The 19,820-nt window shown below is 42.3% G+C and overlaps 1 protein-coding gene across 1 annotated transcript; it reads left to right on the forward strand.

Annotated features, from left to right (window-relative positions):
- The first annotated feature begins 5,638 nt into the window (after window positions 1-5,638).
- On the forward strand, window positions 5,639-18,486 carry IFI30 (IFI30 lysosomal thiol reductase). Its single transcript, XM_081312801.1, has 7 exons — window positions 5,639-5,824; window positions 11,720-11,902; window positions 11,998-12,072; window positions 13,452-13,541; window positions 15,175-15,327; window positions 15,557-15,629; window positions 17,850-18,486. The coding sequence occupies exons 1-7, from the start codon at window positions 5,696-5,698 to the stop codon at window positions 18,008-18,010; spliced, it is 864 nt and encodes a 287-aa protein (XP_081168927.1). The 5' UTR covers window positions 5,639-5,695; the 3' UTR covers window positions 18,011-18,486.
- Window positions 18,487-19,820: the final 1,334 nt, after the last annotated feature.

Genomic DNA, 19,820 nt, shown 5'->3' on the forward strand with positions numbered 1-19,820 from the left:
TATCCCAATTCAAGGCTTATAAAATATCCATTTCTTTTCCTCCGTAAATCTGAAGGGCAGCTAGATCTCATTAGATCCCTGTGAGGTTCACCAGATGGGGAGCGTGGATTGCACGATGCCTCATGTTTTTCCTTGCTTTTAATCCAGTTGTCTTATTCCCAATAGGCTGTTGATCCTCACAATATGATTGCCCCTCTAAAGTTCATTCCTGTATCATAATTTCCACAAGAAGCGTAACTGCTGGCAAAGCAAACACCTTCGAGTTACTCAAGTAACTCAAGTAAAAAAAAAAGTGATCCAATCACTCTCATTACATCAAAAGTTGCTTCCATTAAGTATAGAGGCATTCCCCGACTTAGAACCAGTCACTCGGCTCTTTTATGACTCATGGACTTCAACTCCCAGAATTCCTGAGCCAGCTGGCTCAGGAATTCTGGGAGTTGAAGTCCATGAGTCATAAAAGAGCCGAGGTTGCCTACCCCTGAACTATACAAAGTTACAATGGATCTCCCCACGGATACTTACCACCCAGTTTGGAATTCCAACAGCCACCCACAAACAGTCATGTGACTGAAGTTCAGGTGCTCAACAACCATTCAGGTGCATTTACGTGTGACAACGTTTTATGGCATTTTGCAAAAAAAGAAAACCCTCTGGCATTTACTTCTGGTTTTCAGCCAAACTGACCCAGAGTGAACAATTGATTTGCTTAACGACTGTGGCATTCGGTTAGCAACTGCCACAAAAAAAGATCATAAAATCGGGTCAGTCACATGGTTGACCTGCTTTACAACCGCCATGACTTACGACCAGTGCTTTTTTTGTAAAAGAAAAAGGTGCTGGAACTCACACATGTCATACAACCCACCTTACCTACCCTATAAGGTTCCATCTAAAAAAGGTGCCGGAACTCCGTTCTGAGCATTCTATGACAAAAAAAAGCCCTGCTTACGACCATAATGGATAGGCTGTATTACAGTCATTGGTTGACATTTCTAGAAGAACGGTGTTCCAGAAAGTGGCTTGCACCAACGCTGTTTATAAACCCATCTTAATTAAAGGGCATTGTCTTATTTTCATAGTAACAAATTCCTTAAATTAATGTGGTGCTGCATAAAATACTTGGCTGAATATTGACAGTATTGGCCAAAATGCTTCTTAATGATCTTTGTTGTCCAGAGCAGAAAGTGCTCACAAGGTCATTTGACTTATTCTTCCAATGTAAGGGATTTCTAATATTTATCCCAGGTTGCTCAAAGTAGCTTCTGGTTTCGAAGCTTTTCTCTAAATAGGCCAGCTTGAGAGGTGGCATTAATTCAACAGGTACCATTCAGGAGCAACTGCAATAGAGTTCATCCTCAGTTTACCACCATAATTGAGCCCAAATTCTCTCTAAACAAGGCAGTTGTTATGCCCTGTTTTATGACCTTTCTTGCCACAGTTGTTAAGTGAATCACACCAGTTGTTAAATGAATCATGAGGTCATTAAGCAAATCTACCTTCTTATATTGACTTTGCTCATCAGAAACTGGCTGCAAAGGTGACAAATGGCAATCACATGACCCCGGGACAGTGCAACTGTCATAAATACATGCCGGTTGCCAAGTGCCTGAGTTTTATCACGTAACCATGGGGATGCTGCAACTGTTGTGTGAAAAACGGGTCGTAAGTCCCTTTTTTTTAATGCTGTTGTAACTTCAAATGGTGACTGAACAAATGGATGTAAGTCAGACTACATGTACTTATGTGCTAAGTCAAGATGGTGGATGTGACCTTGTGAACAAACCCCATCTTTTATTTATTTATATTTATTTATAATATTTGTATAGTTGTCCCTCTGTCATGAAAGTGACTCTGGGTAGTGTACAATGCTTAATTTAAAAAAAAACATAAATACCTAAAACAGTCACAATGAAAAAATAATTATAAACAAGGCACACAAATGGCAAAGGATGATGTTAACCACAGCAAGAAAACCAGTGCAAGCATCACATGCAACATATATAAAAAAAGAAGTTTCAATTTTGCAGTTTCGATCTTGACTTTTGGATAACTTCTGCCTTTTTTAAAAAAAATGTTAGAATTTTTCACTATAGCGGTATAAACAGCTAAAGAAAAAAAGGAAATAGAAAATAAGAAAAACGTTGAAACAGAAAAAAAACAGAATTATGATTTTCACCCTTTTTGTCTAGTAATTGCCCTCTTACTCTTTTCTCCTTCTTCTTTAAACCTTTTTAATCCCCAAATACATAAATATAAATTCAGTCTTTCCTTCTGTGCATAAAAGTCCACATAAGTCTTTTATCAGCTTTGCCATTTCTGCACGTTCTGTTAATTTTATAATCCCATCCTCTACTCCAGAGGTCCCCAACCTTTTGGGCACCAGGGACCAGTTCTGTGGAGAGGTTTTTCCAAAGACTGGACAGTGTGTGGTTTTGTATGCTGCCTGCATCCCACGGATGGGGCTTTGCTTGTTTGTGCAAACGGTTGCTGACATGCTGCGGCTCGCTACTGGTCCACGGACCGGGGATTGGGGACCCCTGCTCTACTCTTAATATTCCATTATTTTTCCATCACCACTCTAAACAACCCAGCAAGTATTCCCATATGAGTAATGCTCAATTTATAACCCTCATTTAGTGACGGTTTGAAGTTACAACAGCACCAAAAAAGTGACTTATACTGTAACTGACTTTCACAAACTTAAAGGGAGAAGCTGTATTTGCTTAACAACTGTGTGATTCAAGTACAGTGATCCACTTAAATGTAGCCCCAAAAAGTTTGAAAAAAATAGGTGTGACTCACTTGACAACTGCCTTACTTAGAAATTCTGGTAATAATTATGGTCATAAGTGGAGGACTACCTTTTACAACTCTAGAAAAGAGCATTGCAAGAGTTTGTTTCTCATTCACAGAAGGATCTCAAGAAACCCAGACAGGATTACATCTTATTACTGCATGGAGAACCAGTGTAGACTAGACTGGGAACAAATCAGTGGCCAAAACATTTTGGTGGATAAAGGTAAAAGGTAAAGGTTCCCCCGCACATGCGTGCTAGTCGTTTCCAACTCTAGGGACCGGTGCTCAACTCCGTTTCAAAGCCAAAGAGCCAGCGCTTATCCAAGGACATCTCCATGGTCATGTGGCTGGCATGACTAGACGCCAAAGGCGCACGGAACGCTGTTACCTTCCCACCGTAGTGGTCCCTATTTTACGTGCTTTCGAACTGCTAGGTTGGCAGAAGCTGGGATGAGTAACAGGCGCTCACTCTGTTACGCGGCACTCGGGATTCGACCCGCCAAACTGCCAACCTTCTGAGCCACCACGTCCCTTTTTGGTGGATATGTTTCCATGAAAACAGTATGAACATATCCAAAAGGGAAACCTTTATCTTACACAACTAGATCTGGGTTTTTTTTTCCATTTGCTAATTAATTTTTATAAGCTGGGGTAGGTAACAATTTATGAATGATATTACTGTAGAATTAACTTTTAAAAAAATTGCCATTGCTCTGGCAATTGAAGAACACATTTTTTCTTATTTTCAAATGTCCAACTTGGTGACAAATTGTTGGCAGAAGTGTGCCTTTAGAGAAAAAAAAACCTGATGGGTTGGGTGATTCAGAAAAATCTGTATTCAGTTCCAGATTTTTGAGTTGTGGAAAATGATATGGTATTTTCACTTCAGCAAGCATCAGAGGTTTGGTTAGCCAACGAATAATGTTTATGAAATCACTCTGCAAGAGACTGTAGTTTGTCCTATTACTTTAGTTCTAGCTTCTCTTCTGGAGTCCAAACACAACTGTCTTAAAATCAGCAAAAATAAATTAAAATCTGGCCTACATCTTTTGAATTCAGTATCTAATATTCCTCCTTTGGTTTCCACAGCAAAGTAGTAACTATTAACTGTGTGAATATGGAGAACAATCCATTTCATAAATGTTATGGTGCATACAATATCCTTCCACATGTACAGAGGAAGACCTCATGCTGGTGAGAGAAAATGCTATCAATGTCACCCAATACTGGGGGAATGTCATTTAGTTTTAATCATTATTTTACATATTTTACATGCTATAGTTCTATGATCTATTTTATACTTTGCTTGCTCAGTGTTCAATGTTATAGGTCCATAATTTGAAGGTGCATCTAACATGAATAAAGATCAACCCATATACAATCATCAATAAACAGTAAATCCTGCAGAAATTAAGCAAAAATACATAGTCCTGGGGATCTCTGCATTTGCACTTTGAATCTCAGTAGTAGGTACATTGGTCATGTGGTAGGATTTGGCCTTGGGCACAAAACATAGTGTTGATGGCACTGTTCCAGAATAGGACAAAGGGATGGAGAGAACTGTGAATACCAGCCTAACCTTTGTGATTAGTCTAAATATGAAACATCAGATCATTTACCAATAAAGCTGTAGTTTCTCTGAAAATCCACCAGATCATACAGATACTCATCCAATGAAAATAAACAACCCTTGCTGTGGGATCAGTAAATGGGTGCAATGTCATTTGATCATCAGTTATTGTAGAGAATGGAAATTAGGAGAGTCTCAGAGCTCTGGAGATGTGGAGGTAGGGGAAACACAAAACAACATAGAAAGGAGCTAAAACACAACAATCTTCGCCTTATCCACATTCAGCCTACTTGTGCTGACTTGTGAAATGCAGGGTCATATGTTTGTTGAGTCATAATAGTTATAGTCCTATGTCAATCATACTGCATGATACTGTGAGCTTCTGACTGTAGGCTTCTAAATACTGCAAAGAACATATTATGTAAGCATAAATGTTATTATCACAAACTCACAATCCTACTGGGGTTTGATAATTCGGATGTTCATATAGTCTAAACCAGAGGTCCCCAACCATTTGGGCATCAGGGACCAGTTACGTGGAGAAAGGTTTTTCCACGGACCAGGGGAGGCGCGGTTTTGTGTGCTGCCTGCATCCTGCGGATGAGGCTTTGCTTGTTTGTGTCATAAGCAATACATAAACAACGATCATTTTCCAAATTTCAGAAGGATGGGGCCAGAGAAAAATTAAACTAAGCTTCTTACTCATCATTTTTAAAAATGCAGCTTTTTGTTCATAAAATCTGAAAAATCCATTTACTAAAAAAGACAAAAGCAGCGTCCAAAAATGCACTTATTCAAGTGTGCCAACTGCGGTTAGAAAACTAGAGCCATCTTTCAGCTTTCGGTGCCACTTAGGAAGCAGAAATCCTACCAGCTCTCTTCCTTTGACAGTAGTAGTCTTGGTAGGCCAGACCTGGATTTTCTGCAGGCACATTTAAGGCTTTCAAGGCGCCTTCGAAGGAGCAATGGTCATCCCAGAAACCTACTGTGAGAATGGAAAGAAACAGATACAGCCTCTGTTTCAACTCCTTTGCAAATTTGCAACACGTTGCTTGTCTATAATCAATTGCTGGTCAGAGCTGCATTTTCCCCTCAGATAGCAGGAATGCAATCACGCGCCTGCATGAGGTCACCAGCCAATATTCCCAACTTTCCCAGAAAACGTGAGGCCAAGCCCGGGATCTGCCCAAAGGCCGGTCGAGTCACCAAGAGCAGCCGAAGAGGAAAAACAGGTTGCCCCGAGCAGGAAAGGGGCGGGCGGGGGCGGAGAGAGTTTAAAGGCCCGCCAAACTGCTCTCGGCGCCCGAGATTTGGGAGCGCTTCGCTATGGGTGGTTGGCTTCCCCTCCTCATGGCCGGCAGCCTCTGGGCGAGCTGCGGGGAAGGTAGCCGCCCGACGTGCGACTATCCGCCGCAACTTTGGTGCAGCTCCAAAGAGATCGCCCAAGCCTGCCAGGTAAGCGAGAGGGTGGCCGGACTGCACGCTTATAGCCCGTTTGCACGAGGTTTGAGGCGGCTTCAAACTTGGTGCTTTGCAACCTCGGGCTGCAGAAGTCTGCTTGTTTTTTTTTCTTCTCTCTCTCTCTGCTAGCCTCCCTTAAACGATCCCCGAAAAGTTCCAGCCCACGCATCTTAAGTTTCCAAGGTTCAGGAAACCCTGGGGCAGGGCTTTGTTTGTCAGCAGGCTTGGCTCTGATTTGGGGGGTGAGAGGAAGCGCATAGTCCGAGGTCAAACCAGTTGGCATTTGGGTGCCCAGTAGAGGTCTAGAAGCCAGATCTCCCTCTTCTGAACCCCCACTTTTTATCCTTTTCACCGTGCTGTCTCCCTGCATTGTCGGAACAAGCCCGTTCAAAGTCCATTATAAAAATCCGTTCAAAAAAAGGAAGAAGGCAAGCCGCTCAAACGACCAAGATGGTAGAAGGGGTTTCGCCCTCCCCCCCCCCCGAAAAGATGGGACGTTTTATTTTGAGGGGTCGTTGGTGCTCTCTGAGCTTGGTCGTTTTCTTGCGGACGTTTCATTACCCAAAGTTGGTAACATCATCAGTGCACCCCTCATTTCAACCCCGAGCTGCAAATATTCTCCTTTATTGGTACCGTTGATTCTCCAGCAGACAAGTAATATTGAGACCTACCAGCATGTGTGGTATAAAGGTTGATCTGTTTGAGTGGTGAGGCTGCCCAAGTATTGATTATATTATCTTCTGAATGCCAGGAAAAAAAAAGAAGGGGAGGGGAGGGAAAGGTAGGGAGGGAGGAAGTGAATCTCTAGGCAAAGGATTTTTGACTCAGTGCTACCAAAGAACTCATGCTGACAGTGAAGAATCACCAGACCGTTTACTGTGGTTTTTTCCCTTCATTCACGAGTTTCTTGCAGAAGTCAAATCAGATGGAAGAAATTCACAACAGGAGGTCCGAAGTCCAGACCCATGAAATTCCCGGAAAGAGGGAAGATCTTGATAACTCCCTTACCCCAATCATAGGAGTTGGCCAGACATTTCTTTTAAAATGTTTTTTAAGGTGAAATCTTTGACTAAGTTTTTTAAACCCTTGCTGGTGTTTAAGTGTTGCTCATTATCCAAGGAGAAGGGCGGACCCAGAGCTCAATAATAAGATGCAAATCATTGTGGTTTTTTTCCTCTTGCTGCCCCTCCTTTAATGCCAAAGGACCTGGGTTTTTAATTTCTCCCAGCTGAGCAATGGGGAAGAAGGAGAGGGCAGGGAGTAGGCAGAAATTCCTGGAACCTTCACCTGAGGAATAGGGAGTGAAAACAGCAGGCTCAACCAGGAAATAAAAGGCGGTATGTAGTACATATTAATAAATGATTTTACAGAACTCAGCCTACGTTATGTAGAAGCCAGCATCTCTCCAAGCTTTAAAGCAGAAGTGTCCAACCTTGGCAACTTTAAGACTTGTAGACTTCAACTCCCAGAGTCCCCCAGCCACCCCTATTTCAAAGCATCCCCTTTGGCTTACCTTACTCTAGATGTGTGGGCCCCGTTGACTGGCTGTGGTGACAATTGTATTCTGATGCATCTGAATTATATTCTGTTGCAAAGTGCAGAAAATGGGTGAGCAACAGTCAAAGGATTTTTAAAAAGAAGTGAATAAAATACTGAAAAATCATACCAATTATGTACTTCTTCTGTTTCACCCTTATAAATTATCCTTCCTTTCACCATGTTCCTACACTAATACATATTTATCTATCATGTCTCTCTCTCCCCCACCTACCTATCTCTTATAATTTACTTTCATCATAAACTGCTGTTACTACACTTAGCAACTAACGTTCGGCTCCATATTTGCCACGCAGAACATTCTGTGCATGTGTGTGCCTTAGAGTCAACATTGACTCGTGGTGACTGCCTGGACTATCCCTGCAATTTTCTTGGCAAGAGTTCAGAAATGGTTTAATGCAAGCTTATTCACATTTTGGTAGCCTTTCTCTAAATCAGGGGTGTCAAACTACCAGCCTGCGGGCCGGTTACATCATGTGGAAGCTGCGCCCACTGCAGCTCCGACAATGTGAAAAAAGTCATGATACGTCACAACATGTCACATGATGCGGCAAGTTTGAGACCCGTGCTCTAAATCCACAACCATACTCTTAAGTTTTCTGTCAGTTGGCATACATTTGTGCTGCCTTTCTGTTTGAATAGGAAACAGTAATGGCACTCCATTAATTGCCCTACATAGATGCAGTCCTAATGCATATTAAAATAAGTTCTGTAGCTATTCCATAAGCAAACCATATTCTTATTTTAATATTCTCCAGATGTACGGTCTGTTCCTGCAGCTTTGAATGACCTCTTCCTCAGCCTAAAAAATGGCCCTTCAAAGTACTTTTTAAAAAAAAAAACAGATGTAGGGCAAATGATGACTTCTTGGGTTGTGCAGATACTTCCATTTGTTGTGTAAATCATGATTTAAGGTTTACATGTACTGGGCACAGGCAATTGATGGCTAAATAGACAATGGCTGAGCACAATTTGGCTAACCAAACGGTATAGGTCTGTGGTGGTGAACCTATGGCACGCATGCCACAGGTGGCACGCAGAGCCCTCTCTATGGGCACGCGGGCCGTTGCCCCAGTCTTAGGCCTTCAGCTGGGTTTTATAAAACCTTTTCGTTTTAGGCCTTCGCCGCGCGTGCAAAAAAAGGTTCAATCAATCAATTTCAACTTCTCGCAGGAAAAAAATAGATCTTGCAAAGTTGGAATTGATTGATTGAACTTTTTAGTCCTACCCAGTCTGCCGTTACCACCACAGCCATGCCCACACAATGGGCCACACCCACCCAGCACCCGACAATACATAAGCGGGTTTTGGGTTGCAGTTTGGGCACTCAGTCTCTAAAAGGTTCGCCATCACTGGTATAGGTTCTCCTGCTTGAGCAGGGGCCTGGACTAGAAGACATAAAAGGTCCCTTCCAGCTCTATTCGATTCTAACCACACAAGGATCTCCCCGCCCCATTCCAACTTTATTTTAAAATTCAAATTAACGGCATTTTTGTAATGGAACCACCTTTCAAATAAACAGTGAAACTGAGCTAGAGGTTCTTACAAATTCTGGGCCTAAGGAAGTGAGCAGGGTTCCCTCTCCATAGCCATTTATCTTCAGGTAGTCCTTGACTTAAGACCATTTGTTTAACAACTTCAAGATAACGATTAGGGATGCGGTGGCTCAGTGGGTTAGGACTCTGAGCTTGTCGATCAGAAGGTCAGCAGTTTGGCGGGTCGAATCCCGAGTGCCGTGTAACAGAGTGAGCGCCTGTTACTCGTCCCAGCTTCTGCCAACCTAGCAGTTCGAAAGCACGTAAAAATGCAAGTAGAAAAATAGGGACCACTCCCTATAGGTAACAGCGTTCTGTGCATCTTTGGCGTCTAGTCATGCCGGCCACATGACCACGGAGACGTCCTCGGACAAGCACTGCCTCTTCGTCTTTGAAACGGAGATGAGCACCGGCCCCTAGAGTCGGAAACGACTACTAGCACGCATGTGCGGGGGAACCTTTACCTTTACCTTTTTAAAATAACAATGCCACTGGGAAAAAAGTGACTTATTTAATTTTCACATTTCTGAACCGCCCATCTCCCTCAAAGAGGGAATCTGGGCAGCGTACAATATAGCATCAAAGCATGAAACTATATAAAAATTAAAATGTTAGACTTTTAGAATTAAAATTTTAAAAAATTACAAAAGCTTTTCAAGGAGGAAGGCAAGAAAATTTTCAAGGAGACAGTTTTAACCCTGTTGAAATTAGTTGACAAAGGCAAAGGGAGACTAATGACCGTTCCTTGCATTTAACAACTATTGCAGCATGTATTTAAGAGAGTTGCTGCATCCTGGGGTCCCATGATCCCCATCTATAGCCTGCCCAGGGGGGTCTTCCAGCAAGCAAAATCAATGTGGGAAATTGGACATGCTTAACAATTTTGTGATTCATTTAATGACTGCAGTAATTTGCACAGCAACTGTAACAGAAAAGATTGCTAAATCTGATGTGATTCACTTAATAACCACATTGCTTAGTGAGGAAAGTTCCCATCTCAGTTGTGGTCATAAGTTGAGGATTATCTGTATGTTGACCTACTTTCCTCTGCAGTTAGAAAGTTGGAGTCTGTGCTCCCAATGCAAAAGCCCCCTTGCAAACAAAACTTTTGCAGCTAGATTGCTACAAAAGCAACTTTGCATAGCCTCCCTTGGCCCAGCCCATCTTATTAGGGAAAATTCCAGACAGAAAACTCCACACCTTTGGGTAAAATGAATCAGCTCTGTTTTTGGCAAAGCCCCACGCTTTCACTTCTCTTACAAGAAAAGGAAGCTGGCTGAATTCTTGGGGAGGGGTGTGAATCAAAGCATTTGAGGTTTCTTTTTTGTTTTTATTGTCAGCTTCCTTTGCAAAATCTTTCACAATTAAATCTGTGTATTGTATAACAATTAGGCCGTGTGTGTAACAGTTCACACTGGTTGTGGAAGGACTTTTTCCTGAAAGAAACATCCTAAGGTTTAAAATGGGGAGGAATATTTTAGCTCAGGGATGAATTGTGGAATCCTTGGCACTCTCTGAGCTTGGTGGTTTTCTTGCAATCATTTCAATACCCAATTAGGTAACATTACTCTTCTAGCACTGAAGATCTTACCTAGTTGGATAACGAAACACCTGCAAACAGCCAGCTCAGAAAGCACCAAAAACTCCACAAGACAAAAAGTTCCTGAAGTCATACCTTCACCATTGCAGCTGCAGAGGTCTTGGTGATGAATGAGGTCCATGCTGACGAGTGACAGGCTGAAAGGGGAGAACAACAAAAGACAGGAGAAGTCTAATCTTCTGAAACAATTGGCCGACTCTATTACATCTCCAGACCCCCATCCCAACTTTAAAAACCTTGCAGGTGTTGGGGCCCATTTGACTTTCAGGGAGATGATATTTTACAGGTGGAACATTTTCATGATGACAAGATCTATAGCCAAATTGCAATTCTCAGCTAAATGCTTGCCTATCTTCTAGCAAAGTGATTCCCTACAAGTACTCGGATTCCCTTCTCCCTTACAAACCTCTTTGAATTTTTGAAACTAGGTCATGTCATGGATTCCCATGGTTACAGAGGATAGGTAGGTGGCTGGTACTTGGGGAACTATCCATTTCACCCTCTGTTCACACTCTATTGACGGATGCCACAGCAGGCAGTTTTTCTCTAGCATGTCAGATTTAGCAATAGGGGCAAATATCTGTAGCTCAGGTGTAAGATGTGGGTGGAGGTTTATTCTCCATGTTTGTGGGTTGGTTTCCGAACGTTTCGTTACCAGGCTAGATAACCTCTTCAGCAGTATTTAGGGGGGTGTCAGTGTCGGTATTCTGCTTATAAGGGCTTCATGTGGCCAATAGGTCTTGTGATGGAGAGGTCATGTCAGGTGAGGGCCATGTCAGGTGAGGGTCTTGTGATGGGACCCATACCTGACCCATCACAAGACCCTCACCTGGCATGCCTGTTACCTGACATGACCTCCCTATCACAAGACCTGCTGACCCCATGAAGCCCACATAAGCAGAAGAATACCAACACTGACATCCCATTAAATTCCTCCGAAGATGTTACCTAGCCTGGTAACGAAACATTCTGAAACCAACCTTCACCCTCATGACAGATTTATCCAGATGCTGATTTTTTCCCCTCCAACCATTTAAAGCTCTCTTGAATGAGCCAGTAGAACATATACTGCACAGTATAACTAACGAAAAAGAAGTGTTTTCTTCATCCCTATCTAAGGAAGACAACTGGCTTTTTAACTTGCTGGCATACCAGGCAGTCAAACCCCATCTTGATGCAAACTTTGCTTCCTTGCAGGTGGAGAAGCATTGCACCAGGTTGGTTTCCAACTCCCCGAAAGCCAGCCCTGTCTCTGTGAGCCTCTACTATGAATCCCTCTGTTCTGGTTGCCGTGGCTTTCTGGTACTAATGCTCTTTCCCACTTGGCTGATGCTACAAGACATCATGAACGTCACTTTAGTCCCCTACGGGAATGCAGAGGTAGGAGAATATTGCTGGGTCCAGCAGAACAACTGAAAATTATGGAGACATCTCCTTGCTCACATTTCTCATCAACTCCATTTATCCTCTTACAGGAGACTAGAGAGGCCACAAAATGGCATTTTGAATGCCAGCATGGCGAAGAGGAATGCTTGGGGAACACGATAGAGGTTTGTGCTTGTAGGATAACTTTTTATTTTAAAAAGTGAGAATACCGGTAGTTGGTGTGTGTGTGTGCGTGTGTGTAGGGGATATGGGAATGTCCTCTTGGAGCAGATCAACCTTGCCTAGGTTGCAACTTGGAAAGGGCTTCCTGCATCTATACAGCAGTGTGCTTTAGAGCAGAAACTTGCAGTGCGAAGCTGTGTGTGGGGTGTCAGGGGCCACCCTCCTGCAGTAAGGGAAGACAAGGCCCATTTGAGGAGGGGATTTCAGGGTGAAATGGATGCCTTAATTTTCTGCCAAGCTTCAGCAGCCATTTTGCACGTTAAACCTCTACCTCTAGACCAGGGGTAGGCAACCTCGGCTCTTTTATGACTCATGGACTGACTCAGGAATTCTGGGAGTTGAAGTCCATGAGTCATAAAAGAGCTGAGGTTGCCTACCCCTGCTCTAGACACTCACAAAAGGTAGGAAAGGGCCCATATTTTTTCCCCAAGATTGAGCTCAAAATTTCTGTTGCTAAGCAAGACATTTGTTAAGTAAATTTTGTCCATTTTGTGGCCTTTCTTGCCGCAGTTGTTAAGTGAGTAACATGGTTGTTATTTACTCCCCATTGACTTTGTTTGTCAGAAGGTCGCAAAAGGTGATCACCTGACCCCGAGACACTACAGCCATCATAAATAATGGTCAGTTGCCCAGCGTCTGAATTGTGGACACCTGACCATGCGGATGCTGCAATGGGCACAAGTGTGAAAAATGGTCATAAGTCACTTTTTCAGTCCTGTTGTAACTTCAAACAGTCACTAAACAAATTGTTACCTGTACTTTATTTGCTCTAAGTGTGTTTCTCAACCTTAGCAACTTTCAGATGTTGGAATTCAACTCCCAGAATTCCCCAGCAACTTAGTTCTGGGAGTTGAAGTTCACACATCTTAAAGTTGTCCCAGTTGAGTTAAAACAGCATCAGGAGAGGCAATAAACGATGTTGGGGGGAGAGAGTAAAAGAAAGGACGTCATGTCTATATGTCTTACATTTTCAGAATTATTAGCTTGTTCAAATGTTGGTTCCACCTGTTAACATTAATTAAAGTGTTGACAGGATTTGGAACAGCCTAAACCTGTGGCACGGGCATTCTCCTCCGCATGTTTTTTCTCCTTTCTGCACCCTGCTCCCCATCTCTCCTTGTGCTCCGCTGCAGGAGTGCTTGAAGGTATGGTCAAAAAAAGTCAAGATGGCAACCATGGTGGTGCAATGGAAGCTCTACCCCTTTTTATGCCTATTGCACAGACCATCTTGATGTAGATGCGTGTTGCTGCTGTAAACTTGACCTTCTGACTATACTCTGTGGACCACCTTGCCCTAACCCTTGTGCTCTACCTTCCCCAGGCTTGTATTAGCTACCTGTATCCAGAGGTCGATTTTATGCTTATCTTCTGCATGGAGTCAAGTAACGACGTCATCGGCAGCTTGCCACTGGTATGCCATGGTTCTTCCTACAATTCTGATCCGATGAGTGATGACAGGGAGACATTGGAGGGCGGGATTGTAGAAATAAAGCTGAACACTCAGTTTTATCTTGGCCAAGAGGCTGTGCCCTGCCAGGGCATTTGTTTTACCCATAAGGATGGCCATCACCTGTTTAAAAGATCTGAAGCCAGGAATGCTGGATTCTATAAAGAGAATAAGTAATAAAATTAAATAAATAAAATAAGTAAAAGCTGGATGCGACTGCGAAAGCTGAAAAAATACCAAGAAGCAGGGTGTCCACAGTGTATGTGTGAACTCCACTAGGTAGACCAGTCCAGAGAAATCAATTCTGCTGGAAGACTAACGCTAATTTTACAGAGATTGTCTATCGTAATATAATCTTTCAAACCTTCCATCTCTCCCTTCTTATACTCTGGTGAATCAGGGAGGTAACTGCCTGAGCCTCTTTCAAATATCATCTCATTGCTCAGGACTTAAAAACATTTCATCTCTTTTAGCCTAGGAAATACATAAGATGCCTTGCATATTTCTGTCGAGATCATCTTCCTTACTTTTCTACCACGTGGTCCAAGAAGTTTAGATGGTGGCCATGATAGTACAATTGAAGCTCCCAGGTTAAAAAATTAACTTCTTTGGGAGCTATATTTCATCCTAGTCCCACTGTTAACAAAGCTTTTCTGTCCCACTCTTTGTATTCTGCTAATAATCATTTAAATTTTAATTTACAGTGGTCCTTGCTTAATGATCGTATGGAATGTGGAACAGAATTTCTGTTACTAAGTGATGCAGTCCTAAAGTGTGATGTCATGTGACAATGCCGTTTGGCAATGGCAGTCCCAATCAGTCTCTGGTTATACAGTCATTAAGTGAATCACTATGGGTTGTTAAGCGAGCACCTCCCCTGAGTCTGACTTCCAATTTCCTGCTGGCTTCCCCATTAACTTTGCTTGTGGGAAGCTGTCAAGAAAGGTTGCATGGCCATGGGACGTTGCGAGAGCTGGAACTTTGAGGATCGGTTGTAAGTATCCCTTGCTCAGCACCTTTATAAGTTCCAGTGGTTGCTGAAGAAGTGGTCATTAACCAAGATCTACCTGAAATATGTTAGATGCGGTCCCCAATGTTTCCTGCTCCACAGACTGACAGTGGCAAAGGGGATGGTTTCATGCTTGCCACCTAATTCCATGCACGTGCAAATGCAGCTTTGCACGCTCGCCTACCGCTTGCGCAGCCTGGTTCCCAACGGGCCATGGACCTTAGTGGACCGTGGACTTGGGGCTTGGAGACCCCTGCCATAAGTGACCAGTGGGTTGAAATCAAACGCTACATTGTGCAAATATACTAATAATACATAACTTATTGCTAAATTTTTATCGTACCTTTTCCCCAGGAATTCATAAAGCACTTCTATTCCTTTTTTTTGTTGTTGCTCATTTCTGTAAGTCAGATGGGTCTGAGCAAGAGCCCATCGACTTCTATAGCAGCGGGACTTACAAAGACAATCAGATCCGCCTTCATCTTTTAGTGGCTGGGATTAGAGGCACCACAGATCAACAGAACTGGTTTAATAAAACTGCTCACTCTGGCTTCAAAGTAATAAGGTTTGCCCATTCTGTTTCTGCAGTGCCTGAAATTGTATGCTCCTAACGCCTCTCTAGCAGATATCAATGCATGTGTGAATGGAGACCTAGGTAACAAGCTTATGCACAGGAATGCTGAACTCACCAGGGCTCTGAAACCACATCATGACTATGTGCCATGGATTCTTATCAATGGGGTAAGTGTTAAAGGAGGCAGGAGATAATGTGCTCCCCTCACATCTTCTTGTATTAATCTTAGAATAATTGTAGCCCAGGACCGACCTTTGGGGTCCTTGGTGCTCTCTGTAAGTCAAAGACACTACCTGTATTTAAGTCTCTCGATGAAATCTATTTGCAGAGTAACCAGACTCTCTGGTCTACTGCCGTGGTGAAAATGTCTCCCTCCACTTTGTTTATTTTTCTCAGGCCCACACTGAAGAACTTCAAACTCAAGCACAAGACTCTCTCTTCAATTTGGTGTGCAGCTTGTACAAGGCAAGTGTCACTTTCTTCTGAGAACTATCCCTGCTTCTTTCTCCACCCACCTTGAATGGATTAAAAAGAGGCTTGGGGAGACATTCATCTGGGAGTTATTCTGGCTTTGCTTACATCGCACTTAATCGTTATTAGCATCGTATTACTACTTATTAAATAAAAAAAATGATTGTATTTATTTATTTAAATTTATTGACTGCCCAACTCCAGTAGGCGTTGGGTGGTGAACAAAACTAGGGAAAACATAAAACAATCAAAAACGCTAAGTCAAATAGAGAGCCCATATTAAAATTCAGCCATTTGTCTGAAACGATAGGCTCTCCTGTTTAAGCAGAAAGTTGGACTAGATCAGCGTTCCCCAGGGGGGAGGGAGAGGGAATGGTTACGTGTGAGCAGTGGGCAAGTGTGCGCAACTCCATTTGTACGAGGGGTGGGTACATGCACCCGTCACTCACACAAATGGAGCTGTGCCTGCGCACTCACCCACTGTTCATGCAAGTGGAGCTGCGAGGGTGCACGTTCTCACCTGCCACTTCCACAGTCCAATTTCAAACAGGCCAAGGCCCGATAGTGGGCTGCAGCCAGGGGGTTGGGGACCCCTGGATTAGATGACCTCCCAGGTCCCTTCCAACTCTGCTACTCCATTCTGTTCTCAAATAATCTAATAGAAAGCAAAAACTACAAAACAAAATGGGCCATTGGACAAATGCTAAACGTATGAAACCTATTTTCCTCTTTTGTCTGTTTCTTCTTTACCAGAAGAAGAAACGCCACAATTCCAAATGATAAAGACTTGATCCAACCCTTGGTGTATTTTATGTGATATGGCCAAAAGCTACTTTTCTCCTGGGTGATAAAGAAATCTAAAGATCTGCTAGATTTAAACCCAGAATGTATTTGCCTCTTTATTTAATACTAGTATTAAATAGACAATTTCATTCAGGGTTTAGATCTGTCTTTTAACTTTGGAGATAGGGCTTTCTAATTTGCTAAAATGAAATTCTAAGAAGTATTTCAATAGGCAGGGTTTGCCCCTTGCTTCTGTTTACTGTGTAATTAAGTCTTTTGGAGGGGAAAAAAATGAATGCACCGTGCAATGAGAAGAAAATGGGAGATTCCCCCAATCTCAAAGGCTAGATTTCCGTAACATGTTAAATTAGCTTAAAATGAAGCTGGGCAGCTGGTGGTTGAGCCTTTTGTGAAACTTAAACAGCTTTCTGAACATACTGCGTAAAAGCTGTGCTTTGAGTAATGTATTTCTGGACAGATTGTTAAATGAATATTGCAGTTGTATTTTTGTGAACATGGATTTAAGGTATTGTATGTTCTGTAAGTACAGCTTCTATTTTTTAATCCTACTTGCCTCGTAAGATAATTGTTTGGGGAATAAAATTAGACTAGATAATGGTGTGTGTGTGTGTGTGTATGTATATATATATATATGTGTGTGTGTGTGTGTGTGTGTGTGTATATGTATATATGTATATATGTATATATGTATATATGTATATATGTATATATGTATATATGTATATATGTATATATGTATATAGGTAAAGGTAAAGGTTCCCCTGCACATGCGTGCTAGTCGTTTCCAACTCTAGGGACTCATCTCCATTTCAGAGCCGAAGAGCCAGTGCTTGTCCGAGGATGTCTCCGTGGTCATGTGGCCAGCATGACTAGACACCAAAGGCGCACGGAATGCTGTTACCTTCCCACCATAGTGGTTCCCATTTTTCTACTTGCATTTTGACGTGCTTTCAAACTGCTAGGTGGGCAGAGGCTGGGACAAGTAACAGGCGCTCACTCTGCTACGCGGCACTCGGGATTCGACCCGCCAAACTGCCGACCTTCTGATCGACAAGCTCAGTGTCCCAACCCACCGAGCCACCGCGTCCCATATATATATATATATATATATGTATGTATGTATGTATTTATATATGTATGTATGTATATGTATGTATATGTTAAATGCTTGTTAACTATTTAGATTACCTTGCTAGGCCCCAAACATGGGACAAATCTCTCTCTATATATATACTGCTCAAAAATATAAAGGGAACAGAAAATAAGATATCCTACTATTAAATACAGTACATTGTGTTGTTTAAGAGCCAATAACTAAGAGCTGTAATAACTAAGAGTCGGTATTATTTGGTTGAGATAATCCTTCTTTCTCCTTATAGCTCTGATTTTTGCCTACTTTTGTGTTTGCAGGGAGATTTGCCACCTGCCTGCAAAAGGCCAGAGGAACTTTCTTTTCTTCCTTTTTCCCCAAATCACACTCCCCTGAGGAGCTCCGCACCCAACTTGTCCGACCTTTTGGAGAAAGAAAAGACAGTTTATCAGTCTGCCCAAAGAAAAGCAAAGGAAACCTTTTAGGATTTTAATCCTACATGTCACGTTATCTGTTGGATTTTCCTGCGACAAGGTGGAGCTTAGGTCTGGAATGTGATGAAGTCAAGGAACAACTGCCTCTTTCAAAGAGGCAGAATAAAAATCAGGGCGTCTTGATTTTCTTGGTGCCACAAGAATAAACATTTGGAAAAGTAACTTCTGTCATTCTCTACCAGGAATCACATATTTTAAGTTACTGATTTTAACTTCCTTCCTACTTCCTATTGATTGTACCCCCAAAACAGAAATGTTGTCTTTAGAGAAAAAAAAAACCCGTACCTTCAGAAAGACAAAGTTGGTCTCTTCTTGCCAACATCCAGTCCTGTTGGTGACCTGAGATATGGGAAGCGGCGTCATAACTTGGGAAGGTGGGACCAGCATCTTCCTAAGGACCAACCTTGGCATCAGCTCTGTTAATATTCCCGAAGAGTCTGTTTGCTGAATAAAGGTGCATCAAGGCAGCCAATGTAATGTGGTTTTCCTTCCACGAGGGAGCACAAAAACATAATTTGATAACTGGTCTCTATTCCTGTCTTTGTGTGTGTGTGTTTTTAATAATAGTTTATTAATTTTCCAATTTTACATTTAAGTATTTAAGAAGCAACTTGGTGACTGGGTTAATAATTCAATAACAAAATCTTTAGTACAAATCTCAAGTTACAACCTCAGATATTTCTTCTCTTTTTCCCTTAACATTTACTGTCTCATGTTCAAGCTAGTACAGTTCTTATTATATCAACTCAGTGAAAACAACATTATTATCTTGTCATTGTAATGCGGCTGGTGAGTGGTGCTCTTATGATAGAGCGAGTTAAGGAGCCGAGGTTGAGAGATCTCCTGGTTGTGGGAAAAACATCCTTCAGATGCTGTCTCTGAAGCAGGCTAGGGATGGGGGAGGAGGTGAGTTTCAACAAAAGGCTGGAATGACAGGTATAGCCATCTGTTGAAACCTGATCTGCAAAGTGGGTGGAAGTTGAGGACTACCTGTACTGTATTAATTGTTAAAACAATTCCAGACTAAAATTTCCAGCCAAAGAGGCAGCCTTGTTTTTATATCTATGTAATGAATAATAATGTATTGTTCTCACATTCCCCTGCCTTACTCTCTCACGCTAACGTGTATGCTACCACTCTTGGACTCAATTGTCTTTTTCACTTGATTGTCTTTCACACTTGTCAGTCACTCACATTCACTAATCTGTCTCTTGTAATAATAATAATATCATCATCATCGTCGAGTTGGAAGGGACCTTGGAGATCTTCTAGTTCAACCCCTTGCTCAAGCAGGAGAACCTATGCCATTTCAGACAAATGGTTGTCCAGTCTCTTATTAAAAACTTCCAGTGTTGGAGCATAAGTCAAGTCTTATGCAGAGTTGACTTGGGAGGCCGGTGTGTGGTGTAGTTGGTTCACATAGTGTGGTGGGATGGAGGGTTTGTTGTCACTGTGTGTTGGGGGGAGAGAGCACAGGGGGAGGCTCAGCTAATCTCAATGTACACATGTTGTACTTTGACAATAAAGGTTTATTATTATTACAACTTCTGGAGGCAGGTTTATTTATTTTTATTTATTTATTTAGATTTATATACCGCCCTTTCCCGAAGCACTCAGGGCGGTTTACAGGGCATTTAAAAGAGAGTCAATACAAACGTTAAAACAAATTAAAAAAGGTTGTTCCACTGATTAATTGTTCTTTTTTTTATTGAAAAGTTTTAGAATACATTTTAAAAACATAAACTCCCTCCCTCCCCCCCACTTACCCTCCCTCGCCCTCCCCCCCCCCCCCGACTTCCCA

This window comes from Vipera berus, assembly GCF_964194415.1.
Source record: "Vipera berus genome assembly, chromosome: 1".
In the NCBI taxonomy this organism is placed as follows: domain Eukaryota; kingdom Metazoa; phylum Chordata; class Lepidosauria; order Squamata; family Viperidae; genus Vipera; species Vipera berus.